Source organism: Pyrus communis, chromosome 13 (genome assembly GCF_963583255.1).
Source record: "Pyrus communis chromosome 13, drPyrComm1.1, whole genome shotgun sequence".
Taxonomy (NCBI): domain Eukaryota; kingdom Viridiplantae; phylum Streptophyta; class Magnoliopsida; order Rosales; family Rosaceae; genus Pyrus; species Pyrus communis.
Window position 1 is genome coordinate 1,839,961 of NC_084815.1, and position 26,269 is coordinate 1,866,229.

Here is a 26,269-nt window from a genome sequence, read left to right on the forward strand (position 1 = left end):
ATACAACAGTCAGTGGTACAATATTTCAATTTGTTGAAATCTTTAATTCTTTTTGTTATGTGGGGATCGTAGAAATGGTGGAACATTTCAAAAGTCAGCGGCTTGGAAGCTACATGAATTAATTCCTTCAATAATCCTGCAAACTTACGTATATAGATCACTCACAAAACACGCTTCCACGTTGACTTTGAGCTTATATATATTAAAAAAAAAAAATTGTTATTGGCACTTTAAATTTCTCATTCTAAACTCCAAACTTTCTATACTTAGAAAGAAAAATACACTTGTGAAGAGTGTAGAATGAGATTTTTGGAGTGCCAATAACACTTCCCTAAAAAAAACCATTGAATGTTTTGAGCTTCGGGATGCCCTATTTTTTGTATGATATCGGTTTATTTGTTTTTAGGGTAAATCTTAGTTTAGTACCCTAAGTTTCATGGTTTTCAACATTTGATATATGAAGTTTTTTTTCGTCCCAGAGTCATACTTAAAGTGTTAATTTTGGGACAATCTCAATACATTCGTTAGTCTGACTGTTAAATCTACCGTTAACTGATGACGTGGTGTTATGAACAATGACTGGACACCATATGTTATTAAGGTCCACGTAGAAATTAAAAATTAAATTTTTTTTTTTGGTCGTCTTCTACCTCCCCCCACCTTCCCTTCCTCCCTTATCCCTCCATTCTCTCCTCTGCACCAAACCACCAAACCCTCCTCTCCTCTCCTCTCCTCTTCGACTCGTTATACATCCACCCTTCCCCCTCCATCTTCGACTCCATCCACCCTAATCACCAAAATCTTTCAATTTTCAAAATATTGAGCAACGGTTTCTTGAAATGCGAACATGTAGAGGCTTCACCACCGCCGCAATAGATCCAGTTATCGGCATATCTGTTTTCTCAGGTTTTTCCGTCCCTTTTGGGTACTTAAATTTCCTGCCAATGTCTCAGCCTTTCCCTGCAAATACCTCAAAACCGACGGAGACCACGAAGAATTCTTACACAAACCTTGGATCTCCTTCATGAACATCCAATAATTTGATTGCAAAAGCAAAACCACCAATTGCCAGAATCCAAAATTAAAATTACCAAAAGCCAAATCTTCTAGGCCTCACAACTGCCTCCTGCAAATCCTACTTCAAACTGAAAAATTCAAGCAAAACCCAATTACCCAACTGCCACCTGCAAATCAAACTAAAAATTCAAACAAAATTCAATTACCCAACAACTTCTGCCAATCATAAACTCAAAATTGGGCATGTGGGAGGACAGAAGAACTCGTGAGCTTGTTCACTTTGTGAACCTTCTCGTTGCAAGCCTAGCACAGCGTTGTCCCGTCGACACAGCAAAGGACACCACCACCTCTCTGAGCACCCCCATTTAGTCTGGAGTTTTGCTGTGACAGTTGTGTGCTCTACTGCACCGTCACCAAGCTCGCCCTCAAATGCGACCGTAGATCCGTCAACGTTGGCGACGAGGAAATGTGGGTTCGGCTATTTGACGAGGAGGAAGGCTAATTGGATGCTCACGGTGGTGATTTGATGAGGAAAGGTGGGTCCGGCTAATCTGGAAGAAGAGGTGGCCAGAGGTTGAGGTAGGAGGGGAAGGTTGGGTGGGACGCAGAGGAGAGAAGGGAGGAGGGGATTAGGGACGAATGGGCGGATTGAACTTCCCCTGGGAGGAAGACGTGTAACAAAAGAGATTTTTTTTTTTTTTTTGACAAAATAATGTTTTTGTTTTTATTTTTAATGATCACATGGACCCCTTAATGACATGTGGAGTCCAGTCATTATCCACATGGGTGTCACGTCATCAGTTAACGGGAGACTTAACAGTCAGACTAACGGATGTATGAAATTGTCGCAAAATTAACACTTTAGGTATGATTCTAGAACGAAAAAAACTTCATGTACCAAAGATAGTAAACTGAGATTTACCCTTATTTTTAATACAACAATAGATTTAGGATATTTGTTTATTAATTTTAACTTCTTATAAACAACTAGACCAGCTGTCTGATCGACATCGCCACCATACTATTATATCTAGGTTTTTCTCAACCAATTGATCGTAGAATTCGTATAAGTAGATGGTTTTCATGGATGTATAGTAGTACACTTATATACACATTCATGACTTGGCGTACAATTAACATCATTATCTTTTACAAGAAACCTAAGCTCACAGGACATACAACTAAACCTAGCCCAATATGTAGAAAAATCCTAACCGGATTCTCCTATTCTAAACTGGGCGACGTTACAAAAATGAGTTTGGAACGCAAGAGTATGAAACATTGCTTGGAGAGACCTTTTGTAAGAACATTAGCGGGCTGATCAATGGATGGAATAAAATGGGCCTTAGGAGTGACATATAAGTTAAACGTATTATGTGAAAAAACGATAGTCTAATTCAATATGATTGGTTCAAGCATGAAAAACAGGATTGGTTGCCATATAAGTAGTGCTCAAATTCTAGCAAAAGGGGAAAATCGGTGGTGGTGCTGGAGCACGGTACCCGGAAGTGAAACGGCGAGTATTCGGACAGCCAACCTAGTTGGCATCGACTAACCATGAAGAGTAAGAGGAGGCCCAGAAGGGCGTCGAAACACGATACCAAATTCCAGAAAACCTTTGATGTATCGAATAATACGTTTGGCAGCAATAAAATGAGTGATTGTAGGCTTTGACATAAACTAAGCAATGTAATTGACTGCAAAGGCAATGTCGGGACGTGTCAAAGTGAGGTATTGGAGTGAACCAAGTAAATGTCAAAATTCAGACGGGTTGGAAAGTGGCGTCCCAAAATTTTTATAACAAATCAAAATCAACTAGCAGAGAATGCAATTTCATGGAAAATAATTTGCAGTCCAAATATTCCTCAACATTACATGAACTACATCCAATTCAATAACTTTGGAACTTCCTCCGTAACAACCAACCAAACAGAAAAAACTTAGAATTTCCTCGTAATTTTTCTCAGAACTCTCCTTAATTTGGCCTTTACATTGGACTTTCCGGCACATCAATTCTCTGCTTAACACCTTATCTTCATGTATGAACATAAATTCTATCAAATATCATATGCATATATTCCTCAGCATGCTAATAACTAGCAGTTAAACTTCTGTCATGAACACAAGCCAAAACCCTCCCTTGCATTTCATAAACCTTCCCGTTAATCCGTTCGACTCCATTACACGATTCTTATCTTTCCATGTCTCGGCATCGCCTATGCATCTGCTTCTTCTGCTTGTCAACAGCATCTTCCTGGGTTCCCTCTTCTCCCTTCTCATATTCTGGTTGATCTTCCTTCCTAAAGAGCCGAAATTCTTCGTCACTAATTCCACTCTCACCCAATTCGATTTCACCAACGCCACCAACACTCTCCACTACAACCTCGCGCTCAACATCACCATCCGAAACCCCAACAGACGGGTTGGCTTTTACTACAACTGCATCGAAGCCATTGCTAACTATAGGTTGAAGAGGTTTGCTTTGGTGACATTAACTTCGACGCCAATTTACCAAGGCCACAAGAACACCACCGTCTTAAAACAAGTATTTCTTGAAGGGCAGGGGGAGGTGGTGTTTGGGCAAAATGACATCTCCAATTTTAACTCGGAGACTGCTGCCGGTGTATACAACATCGATATTCATCTTGCTGTAAAAGTAAGTGACAAGTTTGGCAAGTTGAAGACAAGCTATTACACGCCGTCACGGAAAATCAACTGCAAGCTGAAGGTTCCTTTGAATGTTAATGAAACCTCTGCTGGTGGTTTCAATATTACAAAGTGTGGGAATGTTAAAATCTTTTCTGATCCTGATACTTCAGGCTAAGTGTTTTTTAGAATTGTGCTTAAATTATATGAAGCAATTCCACTTATCACAGTGCTCAGCACATTGTCAAACAATTTTCATACGTTTGGATTGAATCCAATACCGAAAAATGTACACAACGTTGACAGTACAAGTTTTTAGTGATGGGAGCGATGATCATTTAGAGTATAGAGCTTTTTTACAATGCATCACGCATAAAATTTAACCTAAAAATGATTCAGGTTCAAACTTAAAGAAGACAGCATCTTGCGTTTCCAAGTAGCGTTACTGTCACACACACTGAATAATTTCTCAACGTTATATTATTCCCAAGGACCAAAAAGTCATCACAACTAATTCTCAAATCGCTGTCACGTAAACCTTTTCCCTCAACTCAACCCTTCATTCACGTCTTTGATTGTGCAGTCTCTCATAACAACTAACTCTCAAGTCGTCACAACTACTTCTCAAATCGCAGTCTCCCACAGCTTCCAACATAACTACCAGAAACTACTTCAAGCATCGAAAACCCTCTTCCTCCACGTGCTTCTGCATAGAAGAAATTTAGCTAATTATATCAGCAAAACAGAAGGTATTTCGATTCTTTAGGCGACTAGCGACACCCAGATTGAACAACCTCGGAAGTTCCTCCAGACCAGAAGGACTCTTTGGAAGTTCCTCTCGACATTTTTAACAAAGTAAATTGCTAGATATACATACCTTTCTGTCAATGGCTGGCAGCGGTCAATTAACTAGCTAGTAATTAAGATCTTTCATATGTACAAAGCCGAAATCCACCCTTTCGTGTTATATACAAGACGATACCTCATATGCAACTCCATCTCATACCATTTTTCTTGTTCTTTCTCTCGTGCAATGACTCCAAAGTGCGGCACACGCTGCGTCTACTTCGTCGGGCAGGCCTTCCTTTGCCTGTGCCTAACCACATTCATATTCTGGTTGATCTTCCTTCCCAAAGAGCCTAAATTCACCGTCTCCAATGCCTATCTAAGCCGATTCAACTTCACCAACACCGACAACACTCTCTTCTACAATCTCGCGCTCAACGTCACCATCCGAAACCCCAACAAAAGGGTTGGCATATACTACCGCCGCATCCTAGTCTTTGCCAACTACAAAAAAAAGAGGTTCGCTAATGTGACCTTGCCTTTGGAGCCATTTTACCAAGGCCACAAGAACACGACCAATTTAAACCATGTACTCGTTGAAGGTCAGCAGTTGGTGGCATTTGGGGAACACGACCTTTCTCAGTTTAACTCGGAGACTGCTGCCGGTGTTTATAGTATTGATGTGGAGATTTATCTTCGGGTAAAAGCCAGGTACGGCAAGGTCAAGACATCAGATTACGGTTCTAGCAACATCGACTGCAAGCTGAAGGTTCCTGTGAGTTCTAACAACACATCCGTGAGCGGTTTCAATCCCACAAAGTGCAGGAATGTTCATGTCCTTCGCGAATCCTAGAGACAAGCCACGGATTTGCGATTTTCGATCCAAAAAATATGACCCTTTTTCAACAAACTCATCCTTGATGTATCAAATTGTCGTTGATAAATTCTTGTATGATTAATTGTGATAATTTTTTAACTCAGCAGCTTCCTCTAGAATTGCTTCTAAGTGCATTTTCAAGAAGCACTTGATTTTTTAGAAACTTAAAAACACATGTGCTTCTAACAAAAGCAACTCCAGCAAAAGTACTTCCGAGCATTACTTCCAACATAAGCACTCTCAAAAGGCCCGTGGCTACATTTATGCAATTTTTCATACTACGGAAAGAGGCTTCAAACTTGATTGTAGAAGGGAAGAACACCGCTCTAACCGACTTGACTACGCAGATTAGCAACAAATGGAAACCAGCTAAGGGGCTGGAAACTGGTTCCAATCAGTAACTTTGGAAATTCCCCCTAACCCAAAAAAGTTCCTTGGAAGTTCCACTATTTAATCATTTAAATTAGACAAAGCCAAAAAGTACCCTTTATTGTGCTGTATATTTTTCCATCTCTCACTGCACTTGCTTCTTTTTTCTCTCAGCCATGTCTGGAGGAGGTTGTGCAACACCTTTCTCTGCCTACTCTGCAACACCTTTCTCTGCCTAACCCATTATCTGCTACATCTTAACTTCCGATGAGCCCAAAGTCACCATCACCACCGCCTCTCTGACCCAATTCAGCTCCACCGGCACCGACACCAGAAACATTACTCTCAACTACAACCTTGCACTCAAGTCATTGCTAACTATAGAAAAGAACAGGTTTGCTATGGTGAATTTAACTTTGGCACCATTTTACCAAGGCCACCAGAACACGAGCATTTGTATGCAGTTCTTTAAGGGCAGCGGTTGGTGGTGTTTGACGAAAGTGACTTTTCCCAGTTTAATTTGGAAACTGCTACAGCCGTTTATAGTATCGGTGTGCAGCTTGCTCTTCGGGAAAGAGCTGGGTAAATGAATTCCAAGACAACCAGGTACCCATCTAGCAGAATAGACTGCAAGCTGCAGGTTCCTTTAAGTCCTAATGAAACATCCGCTTGTGCTTTTTCAAGGCCACAATGTGCAGGAATGTTCATATCTTAACAGATCCCGTAGACTACACAGAGCCCTGAGATGTACGGTACAGTGCAAAAAATCATAATAACAGGACGCGTTTTAACGTAGTCATACAGAGAAGTAAAAGAAACATGTAAAGATCTAAGTGCAGAGCGGAATATGTAATGGCAGTGAAGCCTCACTAGGGCTCTAAGTGCAGAGAGGAACACTCAGTTGCTGCAGGTGGGAGAAGCCGCCACAGGTTCTTTTAACCTAAATACTGATGGGCGGTCGACGAAAGTTGGGGCTACAGTTCGAAATGAATATAACATATTTGGCTACTGTACTATGGGGAGTTCAAGCAGTGCTTAATTTTTGTTGACGGTTAGCTATACTCTTGAGCAATAATGTGTGCAGTGAGAGGAGGTAAACTAGTCAAAGATGTCATGAGGTTGATCCTTGCTCAAGCTGATGTGAGGAATAAATTAAGGATGTAATTCCAACGTTTTATTTAAACAAATGGTTATTCTCATCTAGCAAGGAGTAGATGTACAAAATCAATCCACAAAGCATGAAAAATCTCTAATCTAATCTCGACTAAACAGGTAATGAAGTAAACTTTTCATCCACGTTGATTACAACTCGACCCTACATTTGTGTTGGAGAACATAAAAATGCCTCAACATGTTGATGGTCATCCCTAGAATTTAAGCATACACTAATTCAGTCATCTTACAATCAGTTAAAACTTGAAATAATGCCATAATCCATTGAATTGTGGAAGTAGAGGAGCTCACCTGTTCAAGCAAGGGGGTGATAAATGATACCAAACCCATGCACCATATTCAGTCTGGTAGTCATATAGAAGTACCATAAGCGGCTTCAACCCAAAATTATCCCAAAATTAACCGCACTACAAAAACAAAGACATGGTGAAATAAAATGGAATATTATCAAGGACAGTACCTAACAAATTGAAAACAAAGCGCATAAGCTAAAACGAAATAATCTTCAGTATATGAAAATTTTCCTTTGAATATTATGAATCAAACACAAGCCTGAAATAAACAGACAAAATTGATTTTCAAAACAATAAGTAAATTTACATTTGCTCAGCACGCATAATCTTGTACGGAAAATAAGGGGCTTCCCCTTTCATATTTTTATGAGGATGATAGGAATAATGAAGTTCTGCCATGTACCTTATTGTACAATCACGCTTAACAAATATTTCAACAGGCATCAATGCAGTCAGCAGGACTTCTAGTCTTCTATTCATAATCGAATTGTACCTCTACATGCAGATATTTTCTCATCAGCCAGACAATGGAAGAGGTGAAGCTTGCTAAAACTCGGCACTCTTCATGGGATTTGGCTTCTGAAACTACCCCAAAAATGACTAACTTCTTCAAATTAGGGCATCTTTCTAGAAATCCAGCTACCCAGTCTGAGAAGAGCTCACTGATTATAGTCCATCCAAGTTCTAACACAACCACATTCTCCAAATGCGATGACCCCTGCAAGCCACAAACATCTTTTAAGTCATAACTTAATGATAAGTGGCTTAACTGAGGGAAGCAAGAAGAAACAGTCTCCAAATCCACAACCCCATCCTCATCATCAAATACAACACCCCAGAGCCGAAGCCTCTTTAAATTTGACGATTTTGAGATCATGTTATAGAACTTTGGCCACATGATAGTGAAGCTGCTAACATCCACAATCTGAAGATTCTCTGTGTTATCACCAATATCAAGATGGAGGACACTAACATCATCGATCTTCAAAACTCTCAGTGACCCCTTACCAATAAGCTCAAAAAGCTCGAGGGTACAATCTTTCAGGTGCAGATTCTCAATGCTATCAGCCTCGAGTATGAACTTATCCAAACTGACAGCTTCCACATAGATATCTTTAAGAGAAGGACTATTAAGTTCCATGGTTGCCTGTGCATCCGACATGGCAATATCAGGATTAATAAGAGCCAAATTCTGAAGTTTTGGACATGCGGTAAGCAAAAGGCTCAAATCCCATGCTGAGATACTGACATAACTTAGTGAAAGTGACTTCAAGCATGGAAATTTCTCATAACTGGGTTCAACACCTGTTACAGAATTATAAGCCAATGCCAAGACTTCAAGCTTCTGCCGACTGCATTTCTCAATGATATTCACAATCGGAGTAGTCCTCACATTATAATGCAGTTGCCGCAAGGTATCCCGGGTATACATGAGCCAAGCAATCACTGGGGCAGCTGAAAATTCATCAACATCATCCATTAAAATTGATAAACACTGCAATGATGTAGTTTGGAAAATTGTTTGAGTTATAAGAATTTCCAATCTACTTGTTGTCAGATCATGATAGACGGACCAATCATCGGAATTAAAAGAAAGAGTGTGGAGGTGATTGCGCCAAGCCTCTCTCCATTTCTTACAAGTCGCAGATGCAATCACCACATCTCGGGCAGCTTTAAGCCGGGATAGTATGTTGCCTATGACTTCAACTGGAAGGTGCTCCATATACACAAAAAACTAACAAAAACCGAGGGAAGCTCTTGTTCTCAAAATTCAATGTACCCCATGAAGATTAAAAACCAACACCACACAATTAGCCATCCAGAAATGTCAAACCTTCCATCTGGGTTTTTCACAAAAGATAAGAAAAACCAAGAACCATCAATGCCAAATACCAATCTCCCATTTTTCGAGATAATTCACGACGTCATCTATACATGTAAAAATTCAGATCAATATTTTGGACTTCCAATAATCAATCAGTAATTGTCACTACAATTAAGCATGGAAGGCGAAGATTAGCTACTAGAAACTGAAAAATCCAGTATTTTGGGCATTACAGATAAGTCAACAATTCAAAAGTTGGCAAGATTTTGAACTGGATCAATATCTATTCAATAACAAGAATCCAAACAAACTCAATAACATAAACCCAATTCAATCATTCAAACAAATTTCAACAGCTTAGCATCAAGATACTAAATCGAGCAAAAACACATAGAACCCATAAACCTACAAAAATAAAATTAAACAAAAATTAACGTAACACAAAAGATAATCAAATGGAAGAACACATTGAGAAAACCAGAGCAGGCTTACCTGTGGAAGCAAATCAAAACCCGAAAGTGCCAAGTGTCATTGGGATTATCATCCCAATCGTTGAATGCGGAATTCAATGGTTCTGGACAAACGAATGGAGAGACGAACCAACCAAAACCTGCTTGCTTGGTCTGAAAGACGAGACCTTTGGGGAAGAATAAGAGTCTGTGATGAGGACAGGGGAAGGAAGGTCTTCTCTACCACGTGTGGAAAAGTGGAGAGTAATTGCGCACGTAAGAAAATGGAAATTTGATTTCCAATTAGTTGGAATTTTTTTTGTTTCCCAATCCAATCCTCTTACAAGATGAGGTGAATCTTATCCGGAGAGAATTTTTCAATGTGTTCAGAATACGGAGTCGTTCATCATATATCTTATATAATTGGAGGAAATTTTTTTTTTTTCATGTGTCTATTTAATTGTATAATAACATATGATTTACCGTCTTATGTTCCGAGCACACTCAAAAATCTCTCTCTTATCTGAGTCCCCATTACATGCATACTAATTCCTACCTCAATTGGAAAAAATGTTGAGTGTCGACAAAGGTAGACTACTATAAGTGAGATTGTTTGAGAATCAGAAAAACGAAGTGGCTCAAAAAATCAATTGTAGCTCAAATGATTAAGAAAATTCACTTTCGTACTCGAGGTTTTGTGTTCAATTTTCCAGTACACGATATGGCTCATATCAATGAAAAACAAAATCCCTCAAGAGTGAAAACTATAACCCCATCTGAAAAACCGGAGTAAGATCCAAAACTCATTTTATATAGTGATATATCCAAGATCCATAACTCATTTTATATAGTGATATATCTACACTAAGAGGTAAGAGATCAAACATGCTAGTCATGAAATTTGAACATACAACCTCTCACTTATAAGTGAAAAATGACAATCTCGTGAACGCAATCTCCACAAGTCAGCAGCTTTTACATGTTGACATTACAAAAGTTCATACAATTTCAAGAAGCACAAAATTTTATAGATATACAATGTGTTCTCCCAAACAAAATTGGAATCATCTTTACAGAAGAATGCCAACTTCAGACCCGAGTTAGCACAGACTAAAATGGCTCACGCCGGCACCAACACAAATAATTAATCAGTGAAAGTCTTGGTTCGTCACTAGCTGGCCATACGATTCTTTAAACCTTCTTCTTAGCTCCGCTACTGCCTGTTGTCATGAACGATTCCCCGCAACCACACTGTCCTTTAGAGTTGGGATTGATAAATACAAACTCAGACCTGCCAAAGTAAATAAATTACGCGTGAGGAAAAGCAGGAAGGCAACGATGACTGAAGGCATAAGCAAGAAAGTTGTGGAGCCAAGGGCATATCCTGATTATATCAATGCACCACCAACAAATGAAAAGGAGACATCAGTACCCACGGCAGTTGAATTTAAAAACTTTTTATCTGACCAACGAGTGACCTAAATACCATGCCATTCAGCTGCTTTTTTGAAACAAAGGTGTCAAGATTCCCAATTTTAAGTACTTGTTCATGGAGTAACAAGGCAAGCAAATATACCCAAAAAAAATACGCAAGCAAAAGAAAATTAGCAGACCATCTTTCTTCATGGTTTGGTTTCTGCTCAGGTAAAAATGGATACACATGTACCATAATCTCTCCTAACACGCGCATGGAAGCCACCCTTTTAACATGCACATTCCCATTGAATGCGCACAACACGTGCATGCAACAGTAAACAGAGGTTGAAGTACTAATGGCAGCAGTGGAGGTGATGAACCCCAAAATCATGGTCCTCTGTCGGTCTTAATGAAATGGTCATGCGATAGTTGTGAGGACAGGAATGGAAGGTGACATTATGGGCAATTTAATATCTAGGTAAGGAGGGTGGAGACCTAAAGCTGATGTTGATAATATCAGTGCTAAGCAGCACCAGTCTAGGTATTGTACAAGGCAACAGAGGCTTCGTTGGGACGATGTTAGAGTTGATAAAATGGCAAATACCCACCATAACCATGAAAATGCCCACCCCCCACAAAATAGTCAGTTGCAGCACATCAGCTTACTGAATGTCATACGGTTGCAAGAGCTCAATTGAGATTACTTCTCATAAGTAAAAGCACTGAAAGTGCTTCCACAACCAAAAAAACGCTTTTAGTTTTTCTGCTAACCTAATTAAAAGCATTTTTGGTTGCCAGAAAGCAGTTTTGGCTCTTTCCAGAAGCAATCCAAAACAGGCCCCAAGACTCTTGGTTCATCTCAAGGTGAAAACTCATATATTCTCCGGAATTCAAACCGAAATTCGAAGACCTATTATCCTTAAGATACACAAGTTATGCATCCTAACATCAAATTGACACTGGAAATAAATACAAAAAAGCCTATTCCACTTCTAACACAGCAAAAGTTCATTTTCTCTACCAAACAAAAACCAAAAATTTACACACCCCCAATTCAAATCAAAACCAAACAATTTCTCAGAAGCCAAACATGCTAATAATTTTCCCACAAATCCACCAAAAAAAGAGAAAAAATTGGGGAAAAAAAGAGGAAGAGAAGATTTACCTGAGTTTATCATCTATAAAATCCATCTTCGTTCCTATGACGTGCATCAGAGCCTTCGGATCGATCAAAACCTTCACACCTTTATCCTCCACCAATTCGTCAAACTTCCCCTTATCATCTACAAATGAGCAAATCGGAGCAAATTAATTTACGAAATTCACAATTCAACTCAGCAAAATTCAAGAAAAAGAAGAAACTTGACGATCAGGATCGAAACGGCGCCGCACCTGCGTAATTGAGAGTGTAGGACAAACCGTTGCAGCCGCGAGCCTTGACGCCGAGTTTCAGATATGGCCGCCGGCGCTGCTCTAGGAGTTGCCTTATCCGATTCGACGCCGCGTCCGTCAAGCTCACGGCCTGTCGCCTCGCCGCCGGTCCGATCCTCTCGGCTGCAACTGCCAGAATTTGAGAAGCCATCGGTCGGATTTTTTATGTCTTCTCTTCTTCCCAGATTTTTCTCTCTTGGGATCTAAAGGCAAAACCGTGGGAAACTCGCGCCGGGTAGTTCCGTCATTTCGTGCCGCTCTACGTTGCGTTTTGAACAGGTTTCTGGAAGTTTCCGTGGACGGCAGAAACATCATTGCGTGTCGCAATAGATTCGCTTGTGATATAATTACCTCCCTGTCCCTGAAATGTTTATATGTGGGTTTTCTTGGCCTTCAAAATTTTAATCGTGTATTCTAAATTTTTATTTTTGAAAAACGAAGGGTGTAAAATTATATTTTTTGAGTGTCAACGATAATTTTTTTTTTAAGCGAGATTATTCTGTTTTTTTGTTGAGAGGAAGTGAGAATCGAAATTATTATTGACGCGCTTAGTGACCACTAACAATAATAGTCAGTATTTAATTGTAGTTCTGTTAGCCCTTTTACAGCGGTTTGTGCGGTTTGTATATGTATTAGTATGTTCATGCACTTTTATTTTGATTTTTATAAATATAAATTTCATTCTATTCATAAGAATTAAATTCAAAATTTTCGATCTACTGTAAAAAGCTTTATGTGACATCATGCGGTGACCTCTGTGTCAACCTAACAGTAATAGTGGTTAGTGTCAATCAAACTATGTCAAATAAGAGGATTTTACGTTGTCAATTATTTCTCATGTAACATTTCACTGACAATCACATCAACAGGTATGCCATTGAAATACCGATAATCAAATACAAATTATATGTTCATAATCGAAACGTATCAATGTTGGATGGTCAGACATGTCAAGTGATCAAACGTTGTCTTCTAATTTCCGATGCTCACTTGGACTCTGCAATTGGGCCCAACTAATGAACACAAGAATTTGAAGCAATAAGAAACACAGCCCAACAGTTAAACCCTTGTCACTGAAATAGTGTTTAGCCAGACTTTGTGCTGTTTTCACAAGAGCCCACACCCGCATGCCTTTCACCTGAAAATCCAAACCACCCAATCGCATTTACTTCCCCTTTCAACCAGATTTCTCAATATTCTTAGTTGGTTCGTTGCTTCCTTTTCCACTTCCTACGCTTCTCTATCTTCGTCGATCAACTCGCAATCATCAGTCCAAATCTGGCTCTTTGGGCTCTACGCCCCCAAATGCTCCCAGGAGTTCTCTGTTTTCTGCTTCCTAGGTCTCTTCGGATTTATCAGGTCTGTAACTTTCTCTGAAACCCCAGCTGGCCATTTCTCTGTTTCCTTCTTGTTTTCTGGAATTTGGGTCTCCGTGTGTTCTGCATTTCTCTGGTTTGTTCATTTCTTACTGTTTTCTGCTTGCTTGATGCTGTTTAACTTCATGGTTGCATTGAATTTTACATAATTGTTTTTTTTTGGGGTTTTACATTTCTCTGGTTTGCTTCTTTCTCATTGTTTTCTGCTTGCTTGATTGCTGTTAACTTCATAGTTCTATTGAATTTCGCCTAATTGTTGTTGGGTTTCGCTTTTCCAGTTGTAATTTTTCTCTGGGGACCGTAATGTGCCATATGAAGTTTATGGGGTCTTACATTTCTCTGGTTTGTTTTTCTAGTTGTTTTCTGCTTTCTTTCTGTTAACTCCATAGTTACTTTGAGTTGCAAAGTTGCTGTGGGTTTTGCTTTTCGGGTTGTAATTATCTGGGATTGTAATGCGTGCTATGAAGTTTATGGGGTCTGTGTTTGATTTGGGCTTAGTTAATTAGTGACGTTTTACCATTTGCTGGCCTTTGAGTGTTTGTAATTAATCTGCTACGTTTTGTGGTTTCTTACAATTATCTGGTTTTTTTGAAAACAGGTGTTGGGAGAGAGATTTGTGGTGGAACTGAAATTTGAAGTCATTTGGGTTTCTAAATTTGTTGGCATTCATCAGCTTACCTGTCTCTGAGATTTAAAGTCTCAGCTTTTACATGATGGCGACTTATGCATCGAATTATGTTACCCTTTCTGATACTAGAAACCCGGTGGGGGTACTAACAAGACTTGGGGGTCACTTTGGAACGGAGAATCACTTGGGAAGAGTTAGCAGCTTAAAAGTGCCTGAGGAGTACGGTTTTATGGGTGTAAACCTTAAGTCAAGTTTGCTTCATGTTAAGTGCTCAATCAACTCTAAGAGTGTCGGTTCATATCAGAATAATAGAGACCCTTTTCTGAATCTACACCCTGAAGTTTCATTGCTTAGAGAGGGAAACAATACATTGAGCAACCCTAGAAAAGATATTTCAGGTGAAGATGTCACTGAGAGTTTAAGTGACAAATCTTCCCCTAGTAATGGTGAAGCAAAAATCAAAGTTATTGGTGTTGGCGGTGGAGGGTCAAATGCAGTTAATCGCATGATAGAGAGTGCAATGAAGGGTGTAGAGTTCTGGATTCTTAACACTGATATTCAAGCCATGAAAATGTCTCCTGTCTTTCCCGAGAACCGTTTACAAATTGGTCAAGAACTTACCAGGGGTCTTGGAGCTGGTGGAAACCCAGATATTGGTATGAACGCTGCAAAAGAAAGCAAAGAATCAATAGAAGAAGCACTATATGGATCAGACATGGTCTTCGTTACGGTAGGTTCAAATGCTATTCCTCTGTCGTGACTTCCCAACATTTGTCTAATTTATGCATTTCTGCACTTGACATTAAATATCTTCATATGCAGGCGGGAATGGGTGGAGGAACTGGAACTGGTGGAGCTCCTATAGTTGCAGGCATTGCAAAGTCAATGGGTATATTGACAGTTGGTGTCGTGACAACCCCTTTCTCTTTTGAGGGACGAAAAAGGGCAGTGCAAGCCCAGGAAGGAATCGCAGCTCTGAGAGAAAACGTTGACACACTGATAGTCATTCCAAATGACAAGTTATTGACTGCAGTTTCCCAATCTACCCCAGTAACGGAGGCATTTAATCTGGCCGATGATATTCTACGACAAGGTGTTCGTGGCATCTCAGATATAATCACGGTATGGTGATCTTTAAAGATGTTGTATATTGAAGTGTAATCTTAACTTCTGACTGTTAAGACCATTCATCTAGTCTATCAAGGGTTTTGATTATTTATTTGTGGATCATTGCATTTCCCTTTTTTGGTCAAGGGTTTTGATTATTTATTTGTGGATCATTGCATTTCCCTTTTTTGGGCAATAGTTTGTTACTATAATTGATGGTTTGTCATCTTGATTGCAGATACCAGGACTGGTAAATGTGGATTTTGCAGACGTACGGGCTATAATGGCCAATGCAGGTTCTTCGTTGATGGGGATAGGAACTGCAACTGGTAATACTTTAGCTACATACTGCTAGGATGTTTGGAGTGCTTATATCAAATTATTGGCTTCACTTTTAATATCAGACTTGATTATTTTGGTTATTGCCTTCCTGAATGACACCATTGTGGCTAACTTTCTTGTGAAGTTAATACAGAATAAATGGCATCTAGAACTTCTCAGTTTTTTTTTGTTAGAGCATGAGAAGGAAAGGTCAGAAAGGAGACATAATCTCAAGTTTGTTAGAATTTCAAATAGGTCTTTCGGTCTAAGATTCAAATTATTGATGACCCCAAAACTTCTTTCTTCCTTAATTATGTTAGGATACATTGTTGTCAAGCCTATTTGTTTCAGTATTGATGACCCCAAAACTTCTTTTTCTTAGTTTTGTGCTATGATTTTTTTCTGAGCTTTGTATTTTCTTGGAGCAGGGAAGACGAGGGCAAGAGACGCTGCATTAAATGCCATCCAATCACCTTTACTAGATATTGGTATCGAGAGGGCGACTGGAATTGTTTGGAACATAACTGGGGGAACGGATTTGACCCTTTATGAGGTACTTCATCTTCTCTCTCACTCTTACTCTGCTTTTTGGTTCTATCTATGGAGTCATGGGCTGAAATTGTTTGTTTTCTGTATAAGATCCTTTCCATCTATCTTTGTAAAAGAAAATCCATTCCACGTTGAAGTCTGGTCTTCCATGTTTCTGTGAGATAAAGCTGTCTTTCAAAATTATTCTTACAGTTTCACCATTGCATCCATTTCGCAGTTGATAACTTGATATGGTGTTGTATTTCTCTTCTCTTACTCTCTAATTTCAAATGGGGAAATTCTCATAGGTAAATGCTGCAGCTGAGGTTATATATGATCTTGTCGATCCTACAGCAAATTTAATATTTGGAGCAGTGACAGATCCATCTCTCAGTGGCCAAGTAAGTATTTGTTCTCTCTTTCTCTGAAGAGAACATGGTACCAAAAGAAAATCGCATATGCCATCTTCCAAAAGCTTCCTGATTTCTGTTGAACATGGTAAAATTTGCTGTTCCAATCGTTATGGCATGATCACAGAGGATTGCATATCTGCATCTAAAAGCGTATCATTGGTAACAAATTGGTAAACAAATATACATGCTCGGTTAATCTTCCACCTGTGGTTTGTGGTTTGAATACATCTTAAAATTCCATGTTGCTTGTCTTCACAGGTCAGTATAACTCTTATTGCTACTGGATTCAAACGCCAAGAAGAAAATGAAGGCAGGACACTCCAGGTATTCCTTAACACATGCCCCCCCACGCTCACGCGCGCACATGCACTAACTCTCACCCTCTCTTAAACAATTTTGTAAACTCTACCAAAATGCAGGCACAAGGAGATGTTACCCTTGGAATCAATCGACGGCCATCCTCTTTCATGGAAGGTAGTGCAGTTGAGATTCCTGATTTCTTGAAGAAAAAAGGGGGCTCCCGTTATCCAAGAGCGTGATCTCATGCCTCATGCCTCCAGACCTCTTCACCCAGCATCCATCCGAGGGATTTAAATATGCCTTTGTAGATACTAGATGATAGATCCTCGATATGCCATTTGTTAGCGGTTTCTAGCCTTGATATTATATGAGTGCATCCTCATCCGATTGTATGTTTCCCATTTTCGAGTCATTTAGATCTTGTTTTTCACCGGAAGAATTGAATAAACGCCATTGGTATGTACAGCGTTTTCCCTCTTGAAGGTGAGATAGAACTTATGGAGAAATCATGAATGGCTTCTTTCGGAGAAAATTCTATCAGAAGCAGCAGTCATTGAAATTTTGTCAATGAGTTGTCACATTGCAGAAGCAATTTGAAGAGATAATTTCCGCACACTTCTTTTTATTCTTCGCTTCAAACCAAATAGCAGAAATGAACGAAAGTGTGTAGGTGGAGAAAAGTCTGCACGAAAATAACTCACTCAATTTGTTGGGTGTCAAAAGCATAATTAGACGTTAGACACCCACAATTTGTTCCAATCTTAGTGAAAGGGTTGGTTGTGTTCCAAGTTCAAGGTGAAGGTCAAAGGGTTGTCTTCTTACATGCTCGTCTGAAAATCCCGTTCTTCCTTCTTGATGAGTAAAGGCCCGTTTGGCAACGGTGCTTTTGTAGAGAACACTTATGGTTCTAAGCGCTTTTGTAGGAAGCGCATTTGTCAGCAGCAAATTTCTATTGGAACTGAGAAAGTGTTTTTCATGCTTCACATGGTCGCTTCAAGTGCTTTTTATATTCCATATGCACTGAGTTTTTCTGTCAAACATTGTCACCAGCGATTTTGATTCTTTGAAAGTGATTTTGGCCTTCCTAAATTCCTTCCCAAACGGGTCCCAAGTCATCTATAGCATTTCTTCCATAGAAGCTCTGGCTTCTGGTCAATAAATCCTTCAACTAATGATTCAGCTTTCAGAACATGCCCTCCGATGTTCTCAGGTTCAAGCTGCATCAGTTTTTCTGCTGCCAGTTTGCCCCTCTTCTTATCACCATGAATCCTGCTAGCCTCGAGAAAAGAACACCACCCGAAAGCATTTGGTGGGATTGGCATGCTGTTTATGAATTCTTCTGCCTCTGTAAGCCTTCCAGCCCGGCCAAGCAAATCAATAACGCAAGAGTAATGTTCATCTCTAGGAACTATTCCATATGTTTTCTCCATAGAATGAAAGTAATTTAAGCCATGAAGAGCAAGCACAACTAACAATGAATTCCATGCAACTTCAGTCGGGTTTGCTATCTCGTGAAACACTTGAGTTGAATCATCAAGCAGCCCGCACTTTCCATACATATCAACATAAACAGAGAAAACAAAAGGGTCTCTATCCAAATTAACTTTAACCGCCTGAGCGTGAAGCTGGATGCCTTGACCAAGTGCAGCTTGGTTGGCACAAGCCTTGATCAAGCTAGAAAAAGTAATTCGGTCGGGAAACACCTCAAATCGTCCTCGAACTACTGGAAACTCTTGAATTGGGTGTTCTTGATTCGACTTCAAAACCATTCCGACACCTTAACCCATGTTTGGGCTTTATTCCTAACATTGAGGGAAGACTATTGGTGATGGTGACGGATGGAGTTAGCTTCAGATTTTGGTGAATCGAAGCCAAACCCGTCTCACCCCCTATATGGTTTCTCTTGAAATCCACCCAGTTTCATCAATTTTTCAGGTTAACATGGGAAAGAGAACGATTGGGTTCAAAGTAAGGATCATTTTGGCACCGGTCCCATCGTCAACGGTGGCCAGAATTAGGAGATATAGTCGTGTCAGGTTGGCAGGTCGAAGAGGGATCCGATTCCTTCTTTTTCGTCTCCCTCATTTCCCCTCATTTCCTCTCATTTCCTCTCTTCCTGATTGGTCGGTCCCATTCCTCCTTTCTCTCTTTTCTCTTCTCTCATTCTCATCCTAGTCATCCATCTCTCTCTCTTCTTTCCTTTTTCTTTTATCCCAACCACACACGTGGCATATCACATGGTTCCAGAAAATCTGGAGCCTTCTAAAGAAGGTTAAAATTACAAAAATATCCCTCACTTTCAATGTTAATAACTTATTCGTTATAACTCCGTTTCACGAAGGTTTGTGCCTACGCATTCGTGATATCGAGCTCTATTTAAACATATAAATTGTGACCTAGAAGGGATTTTAAATAATTAATTTCCAAACTTCAAACTTCGTAACTAGTTTAATGTAAAACTCAATTCAAATAAATTAATATAAATTCTCGAAAAATAATATAAAATCTCAATAATACTAGTACGTAAACTATAATAATTGTCGATAACAAAATTTTAAAATTCCTCAATTAAATTTTCATAACCATAAATCAATTTATTTTCGATTTTCTCCACATATTCATAATTATGAATATTCTATTCCATATATTTAAATTTTTAGGGTATTACAGCGAATGTCGACAAAGAACTGCCCAACAAGACGATTCGGATAAATGGCATTTTGGCCGAATCTAAGCACTTGGGGGGCCACCAACAACTCCAAGAAGAGGAAAATCCAGCAGGCTCTATTAGTCTCACAAATCTAGGCAGCCAACACCCAACCTGGACCCATTTTTGGTTTCACTGAGCAAGATGCCGAAGGCGTAGATTTCCCGCATGACGACGCACTAGTAGTATATGTCCAACTGGCCCATGCCATAGTCAACAGAATGATGGTGGACAATGGAAGTGGAGTTAACCTACTTCAGCTCTCAGTAATTCAGAAGAAGGGCCTGTAAAACACAATCATATGTTGAGTGGAGGTACTCATCTGATTCAACAAACACACCTCAACTACCATCGGCCACATCACACTTGACATGAAAACACCACCAGTTGTCTCAAAGCAGACGTTCACAATAGTAAGCGACCCATCTCCCTACAATAGGATTCTATGGAGACCTTGGCTAATAAAGCTGGATACCGTCACTTCCGTTAAGTATTAAAAATCTAATTGCGCATCCCAGGAGGAGGAATCGAAGAAATCAAGTTTGACTAGGGCGCATCTCGATGATGCATTGTGTAAGTACTGAAGGAATAAAAAAAAAAAAGACATTTACCCCCGTAGGCAATCGAGGTCCAAGGGGATGACAAAACTACCAAATAGCAATTACAACAAGCGAATCAAGAAGATGGTGTCCAAACCAACGCGCCAGCAGATGAGACAGGATGGAATCCCGAATAAGACGTCGGGCATATCATTCTTGATCCCCATCAGCCGAAGAAGAAGGTTAGAATTGGCTCATGTCTAAGCCCGAAGGAAAATGAGGAACTCACAGCTTTCCTTAGGGAAAATCATGATGTCTTTGTGTGGTCACCTTCCAATATGCCCAACATCGACCCCAAGATAGCTTGCCACAAGCTGCACGTCGACCCCACTGCCAAACCGGTAATTCAAAAGAGAAGACATTTCGCACCCGAGCGAGTAGCCATCATAGAGGCGGAAATTGACAAGCTACTAGAAGTTGGATTTATAGAAGAGGTGGCGCACTCAGCATAGCTTGCCAAAGCCGTACTAGTGAAGAAAAAAGATAAGGGCAAGTGGAGGGTTTGCATAAACTACACCGACCTCAACAAAGCATGCCCAAAGGATCCTTATCCACTTCCCTGAATCAATCTATTAGTAGATTCGACTTCTGGGAACTAGCTGCTCAGTTTCTTAGATGCATACTCCGACTACAACCAAATAGCCATGTGCGAGCCCGACAAGGAGAAAACTGAGTTTGTGATCGAGCGAGGCACATACGGCTACAAGGTCATGCCCTTTAGCCTCAAGAACGCGGAAACCGCTTAACAAAGATTGGTAAACATGATGTTCAAGAAACAAATTTGAGTAATCATGGAGGTCTACATCAATGATATTATCGTAAAAGGCAAGCAGAGGTCAGACCACCTCGGCAACTTGGCTTAAACTTTCAACATCCTTAGAAAGTGCAAGATGAAGCTCAATCTCACCAAATGCATATTTGGAGTATCTTCAGGCAAATTCTTAGGGTATCTAGTAACCCAGCAAATCCAAGCAATCCTAGAGATGAAACCTCCAACTACTTTGAAGGAGATTCAAAGCTTCACCGGACGAGTAGCCGCCCTCAACCGCTTTCTCTCGATGTCCACCGATCGATGCAAACCCTTTTTCAAGGTCATCAAGAGGGCACAATGAGACAAATAGGATGAAGAGTGCGAAAAAGCTTTCCAAAACTGAAAAAGTATCTTACATCATATCTCTTACTATCCAAGCCAGAAGCAGCGGAGGACTTATACATCTACTTAACAGTCTCAGAAGTAACAGTGAGCTTTGCCCTCATACGAGAAGAGTTGGGGGCCCAACTGCAGGTATTCTACACTTTTAAAGCTCTTCTCGATGCGGAAACTAGCTATCTAAAGATCGATGAATTAATTTTGGCGCTAGTTATTGCGACTCGAAAACTCAGACAATACTTTCAAGCTTATACAGTCGTCATCATGACTCAATATCATCTACGATCAATCCTACATGGTCTAGATGTTTCTCAACAAGTGATGAAATGGGCGGTGGAACTTGGCGAATATGGTTTAATTTTCCAACCTTGCACGGCAATAAATGCCCAAGCTTTGGCAGACTTCGTAACAGAATTCACGCCTAGCCTGGGCGACGCAACAGATCTGCCCAATGATGTCATAAAGGCAGCCGAGCACACCCTAGCCGCTCCTGCTTCACCCAATAGAGACTTCTGGCATTTGCATGTCGATGTCGCATCAAACTACAAAGATTCAAGAGCAGGCATGGTCCTTGTCACCCCAGACGATTAGATGCTCGAGCAGGCGATCACTCTAGGCTTCAAAGCATCCAAAAACGAAACAGAGTATGAGGCTTTACTAACAGGCCTCCGAATGGCAAAACTTGGTAGTGAAAAAGCTCGCAATTCATTCCGATTCCTAACTAATCACCAGCCAGACTACTAGGGCGTAAATGGCAAAACATCTGAAGATGCCGCAATACCTAGAGAAGGTACAAAAGAAACTCGAGGCATTTCAAACTTATACCCACACTCAAGTTCCGTAGGCAGACAACACCCATGCGGATGCGCTAGTATAACTCTAAACTGGCAAAGTTCTATTATAGGCTACCTGGTTAATGGCACACTCCCCACGGAAAAATTGGAGTCTAGAAAGCTCCAAATAAAGGCGGCTCGCTACTACATATAGAACGGCATTCTCGTCTGAAGATCCTACACCAGACCACATCTCCACTTCTTAATCCCTCCCGACGACCTAAAGGTTTTAAGCTCGATCTGCGAAGGCATTTGTGGAAATCACTCTGGAAGCCGATCCTTAACACATAAGGTTCTTAACGTAGGCTACTACTGGCCTACCATGCACCAAGATGCTAAGGAATTAGTACAAAAGTACGACCGTTATTAACGCTACAAGTCGGTACTAGCACTGCTTGCCAACGAACTACAACCGCAGACGAGTCATTGGCCATTCATACAATGTGTAATCGACTTGGTAAGGCCAATACCGCCCGCTACTGGTAACAGAGGCATGATGATCATGGCAACCAATTACTTCACCAAATGGGTAGTAGCAGAGCCTATGACGACCATGACTTAAACAGACATATAGTGCTTCATATGGAGAAATATCATTTGTCTATTTGGCATCCCTCAATCCATCATCACAGACAACGGCCCGCAATTCTTAGGCAAAGATTTGGCCAAGTTCTTCCAAAAGTATGGCACCAAGCAGCACATGTCTATGCCGAGATATTCTTAAGGAAATGGGCAAGCCAAAGTATCCAACAAGATCTGGCAGATGAACTTCCCGGATGTCTATGTGTGTATCGCACCACCAAACGAGGAGAAACGCAAGCAGACCATCACCTGCAGCAACTCATCTCCAGCTACAACAAAAGAGCCAAGATCTGGCAGTTCCAACCCGAAGATCTAGTCCTAAGAAAAGCCTTCATCATTGCCCGCAGAGAACGCTCTAAAAAGATGGACTTCATCTGGGAAGGTCCGTACAAGATCAGCAGTGTGGGCGGCAAGTGTAATTACATATTTGCCACCATGAACAACAAAGAGATCGAAAAACAGTGGAACGCCTACAATTTGAGGAAGTACCATGTGTGACTTCCCATTACACCAAAGGCTAAAGACTTAAGCAACTCAACGGGCACCACCTTGTGAGCCAAGGATTATCCAGTTGTTATGCAGTCTCTATTTTACAGCTAAATTTTCGTTCATTTCACTCGTTTTTCAATGAGAAATTCAAAAGTAATTTACAACTTAGCTCGACTACATGTTTACAACAACTGATCACTCTTGCACTTCAAAAGAAGATATCGGCCTTCTTAGGGACTCATCACAGGAATTACCCCCCCCCCCGAGGGACCCATCATGCTCTATAATGCGATAGGGTAAACTAATTCCCCGACATCCACATGGGTCTGTTCTCCAAATCGAGAGGATAAACTTACACTCTGAATATCCAAACATGGATGAGCCAGGCTACCCTGGTATAACTAGGTGCACGATGGCTTACACCGGGATTCCTAAAAGTAGCCACAATGATATTTTTCAAGGCTTAGCTAACTGAAGGATTTTTGGTCTCTTGGCCGCGGAGAACCAGGCCTTAGAGACAGAAGAGGCACACTATGCAGTACGCCTTATGGACGGATACACTATAACCTTAAAGCTGCTACTGAGTGCACTAAAATAGCCAACGGTTTCCAAAAAACTGCCTACAGCTTGCCCTTCAAGCAGTAAGTCATGTTAAACTTATACAACCATATGTTTTTGTGAAAGGTTAAACAAGTTAGCAGGTATATACGAAGCTTCATCCATTACTGACATGCTACGCAGTCGATAAGCTTCATTTCTGCCAAAGCGCGGAATAATTTACTTTAATTCCTAAAGTGTTATGATACTTACTACGTAACCCACGGAATTGGTTACAAAAAGTATGTTGTGATGCAGGCCATACAACTCAAAAAATCAAAGAAAGCTAAGGTTGTCACGTTGACTCGTCTATTTCTGTAAGTAAGGCGTCCGGCTACCGACCCTATGGCTAACAACCTTGCAAAAGTTCTACACTAACGCCTATGACTGCATAAGCTAGGCAGGCCTATCTGCTTATAGAAAAGTAGCACGTCTACCACTGGTCTAAAAAATCTAAGGTTGGGCAAGAACAAAAAAAACGAAGATGAAGAAAAGCGAATGAAGCAAGTTTATTAAATTTTATAGCAAAATTGATAAACAACTGGAAAATACCGAAGAAGTTTGAGCAAAGCAAAAAACAACAAGGAAAATGAAGAAACTCTTAAAGACTACCTAGAAGATTACTCTTCAGCAGCTTGGATACCTCACAGCTATTCGGTCACTATACCTTCAGCAGCTGCGACACTATCAACAATGACACCATCCGGCGCTTCACCCCCTGCTACCCTAACCTGAGCACCAACTTCTCCAACTACTTCACCAATGGAAGCCTCAAAAGTAAAGGCAAGCAAATCTTCCGGAGAAATAGAGAAGGTCTCGAAGTCTTTCCCAGGAAACTCAAAGTCAAATGACCTACCAAATAGATGATCTACATAACCCATCTTGTAGAAATTAGCTTGACTCTGAGTAAGTGAAACCTCGAACCTAGCCTTCTCACCATTCAACTGTTCATTCTCCTCAAGCAGACCAACACGGACGCGCTGCAACTCATCCACTTCCTTCTTCAAACTTTCGTTGATCTTCAAGGAACCTTGGAATTCCAACACTTGGGGTTTGAGCCTATCCACGACCTTCTTGAAGTGGATCATTTGATTATAAGCAGTAATCAGCTCTTCATCCTTTGCGTAAGCAGCGGAGCGAAGCTCAGAGACGGCACGCTTAAGGTATTGAATCTGAGGTATGTAAACTTTAATCTCATTATCTGCATTTTCATACTTAACTTAGATCGCGTCAAGCCTAGTCTTCAAATCCACGATCTCTTAGTAAGCAGTCTCAAGCTGCATAAAAGTGAGGGTAGAGATATTAGACCCATTCAAAGAGGCAAGCTCAGATTCCAACCTCTTGATCTTCTTGGCCGAGGAATAGGCTTCGGCTGCTATAGTCTTTGTCACCCACTTGGCAGCCTTGGTATCTTATTGGTCAAAGAGCATAGACTCGGCTGCCAAGATCATCGTTTTCTACATCATAGCAAGCAGAGCAGTCCTCCTATACTTGGTCGTATGCTTCGCGAAAGAACTTGGGCAGACAACCCCTTTAACACCATCAACAAACTTGGCATATGCATCCATGTCTTCAAGCAGACTTGATTTCAAGAGCGCACAAATCTCAACAGCCTCTTCGGAAACAAGTTTGGTAGATTTCTCATAACTGCCCACACGAGCAGTCTCATTCTTCTCAGCAGGCGAATCAGTCTCAGTAGCGAGGGGAGTGGGTTTTGGCGCCACTTTAGCAGCAGAGTCCACCTTATCGTTCTTCATAGTAGTAAGTCTCTTCAAAGGTGAACCAAACTTAGCCCCCGACAGACGTTTTGGCACAAATTTAGGCACTGGGGGCATGACGGAACTTTTACACTAAGCAATCCTATCAGCAATCAAATTAGCCACATTTGGAACGACAGGCGACACTGGCGCAGATCTAGCAGCCTCATCTTTCTCGCCTTTGGAAAAAGGTCAAGTCAATCACAAGCCTAGGGGTAGCCGGCGAACTGTCACGAGCAGCGAAAAAAGTCTTTGGCTTTTTCTCAGCCGGCATCTCTTGAGCAGGCAGGGAAAATCTCATATTTCCACCTTCATTCATAACAAGTTCCATTATAGTGATCGGATAAGCCAATACCTCAACCTTGATTCACTTTATCTCCTTTCTCGGGGACAGACCACATTTCTCCTTATGAAGAGGATTAAGCAGCCAACACCATTCACGGTACTAAAAAAGAATACTTAGTGCGATATGCACCTTCTTCATATCTGGAAAAGTCTTAGGAGTTGAGCCGAATTCCAAATCTACAAGAGCAAAGGAAGACAATCAGTAAATCAGATAGCAACTTAGCAAAAGTACAAAGCAGTCGAAGGACTAAACAG

General features: G+C 40.6%; 6 protein-coding genes across 11 annotated transcripts; 3 read left to right on the forward strand and 3 right to left on the reverse strand.

The window, feature by feature from the left end:
- The first annotated feature begins 3,235 nt into the window (after positions 1 to 3,235).
- LOC137713333 (NDR1/HIN1-like protein 10) lies at positions 3,236 to 3,852 on the forward strand. The gene has a single exon (XM_068452619.1). It carries the CDS (start codon positions 3,236 to 3,238, stop codon positions 3,839 to 3,841), a length of 606 nt encoding a protein of 201 aa, XP_068308720.1. The 3' UTR covers positions 3,842 to 3,852.
- A 28-nt stretch (positions 3,853 to 3,880) lies between these two features.
- Positions 3,881 to 6,420, forward strand: LOC137711952 (NDR1/HIN1-like protein 10). Its single transcript, XM_068451103.1, has one exon. The coding sequence runs from the start codon at positions 4,598 to 4,600 to the stop codon at positions 5,300 to 5,302; it is 705 nt and encodes a 234-aa protein (XP_068307204.1). The 5' UTR covers positions 3,881 to 4,597; the 3' UTR covers positions 5,303 to 6,420.
- Positions 6,421 to 6,611: 191 nt separating this feature from the next.
- LOC137711951 (F-box/LRR-repeat protein At1g67190-like) lies at positions 6,612 to 9,673 on the reverse strand. Of its 4 annotated transcripts, XR_011065174.1 has the most exons (4): positions 9,479 to 9,673; positions 8,800 to 9,090; positions 7,565 to 8,616; positions 6,612 to 7,275 (listed from the first exon to the last, which is right to left on the reverse strand). XR_011065174.1 is itself a non-coding variant. In XM_068451102.1 (2 exons), the coding sequence occupies exon 2, from the start codon at positions 8,882 to 8,884 to the stop codon at positions 7,634 to 7,636; it is 1,251 nt and encodes a 416-aa protein (XP_068307203.1). In that variant the 5' UTR covers positions 8,885 to 9,090; positions 9,479 to 9,673; the 3' UTR covers positions 7,358 to 7,633. The 4 variants fall into 4 exon arrangements, 1 of the variants encoding a protein (XP_068307203.1); XR_011065173.1 differs by having other exon boundaries at positions 6,656 to 7,275; positions 7,565 to 9,002; XR_011065172.1 differs by having other exon boundaries at positions 6,656 to 7,275; positions 7,565 to 9,090.
- A 657-nt stretch (positions 9,674 to 10,330) lies between these two features.
- LOC137713483 (iron-sulfur assembly protein IscA-like 1, mitochondrial) lies at positions 10,331 to 12,540 on the reverse strand. Its single transcript, XM_068452783.1, has 3 exons — positions 12,244 to 12,540; positions 12,017 to 12,134; positions 10,331 to 10,726 (listed from the first exon to the last, which is right to left on the reverse strand). Exons 1-3 carry the CDS (start codon positions 12,431 to 12,433, stop codon positions 10,627 to 10,629), a joined length of 408 nt encoding a protein of 135 aa, XP_068308884.1. The 5' UTR covers positions 12,434 to 12,540; the 3' UTR covers positions 10,331 to 10,626.
- Positions 12,541 to 13,409: 869 nt separating this feature from the next.
- Positions 13,410 to 17,533, forward strand: LOC137712962 (cell division protein FtsZ homolog 2-1, chloroplastic-like). Of its 3 annotated transcripts, none has more exons than XM_068452174.1 (8): positions 13,410 to 13,641; positions 14,257 to 15,016; positions 15,109 to 15,408; positions 15,632 to 15,722; positions 16,143 to 16,267; positions 16,551 to 16,643; positions 16,914 to 16,979; positions 17,075 to 17,533. In XM_068452174.1, the coding sequence occupies exons 2-8, from the start codon at positions 14,369 to 14,371 to the stop codon at positions 17,192 to 17,194; spliced, it is 1,443 nt and encodes a 480-aa protein (XP_068308275.1). In that variant the 5' UTR covers positions 13,410 to 13,641; positions 14,257 to 14,368; the 3' UTR covers positions 17,195 to 17,533. The 3 variants fall into 3 exon arrangements, with proteins under 3 accessions (XP_068308275.1, XP_068308276.1, XP_068308277.1); XM_068452175.1 differs by having other exon boundaries at positions 13,410 to 13,622; XM_068452176.1 differs by lacking the exon at positions 13,410 to 13,641 and adding an exon at positions 13,647 to 13,734.
- A 534-nt stretch (positions 17,534 to 18,067) lies between these two features.
- On the reverse strand, positions 18,068 to 18,724 carry LOC137713334 (pentatricopeptide repeat-containing protein At5g43790-like). The gene has a single exon (XM_068452620.1). The coding sequence runs from the start codon at positions 18,722 to 18,724 to the stop codon at positions 18,068 to 18,070; it is 657 nt and encodes a 218-aa protein (XP_068308721.1).
- Positions 18,725 to 26,269: the final 7,545 nt, after the last annotated feature.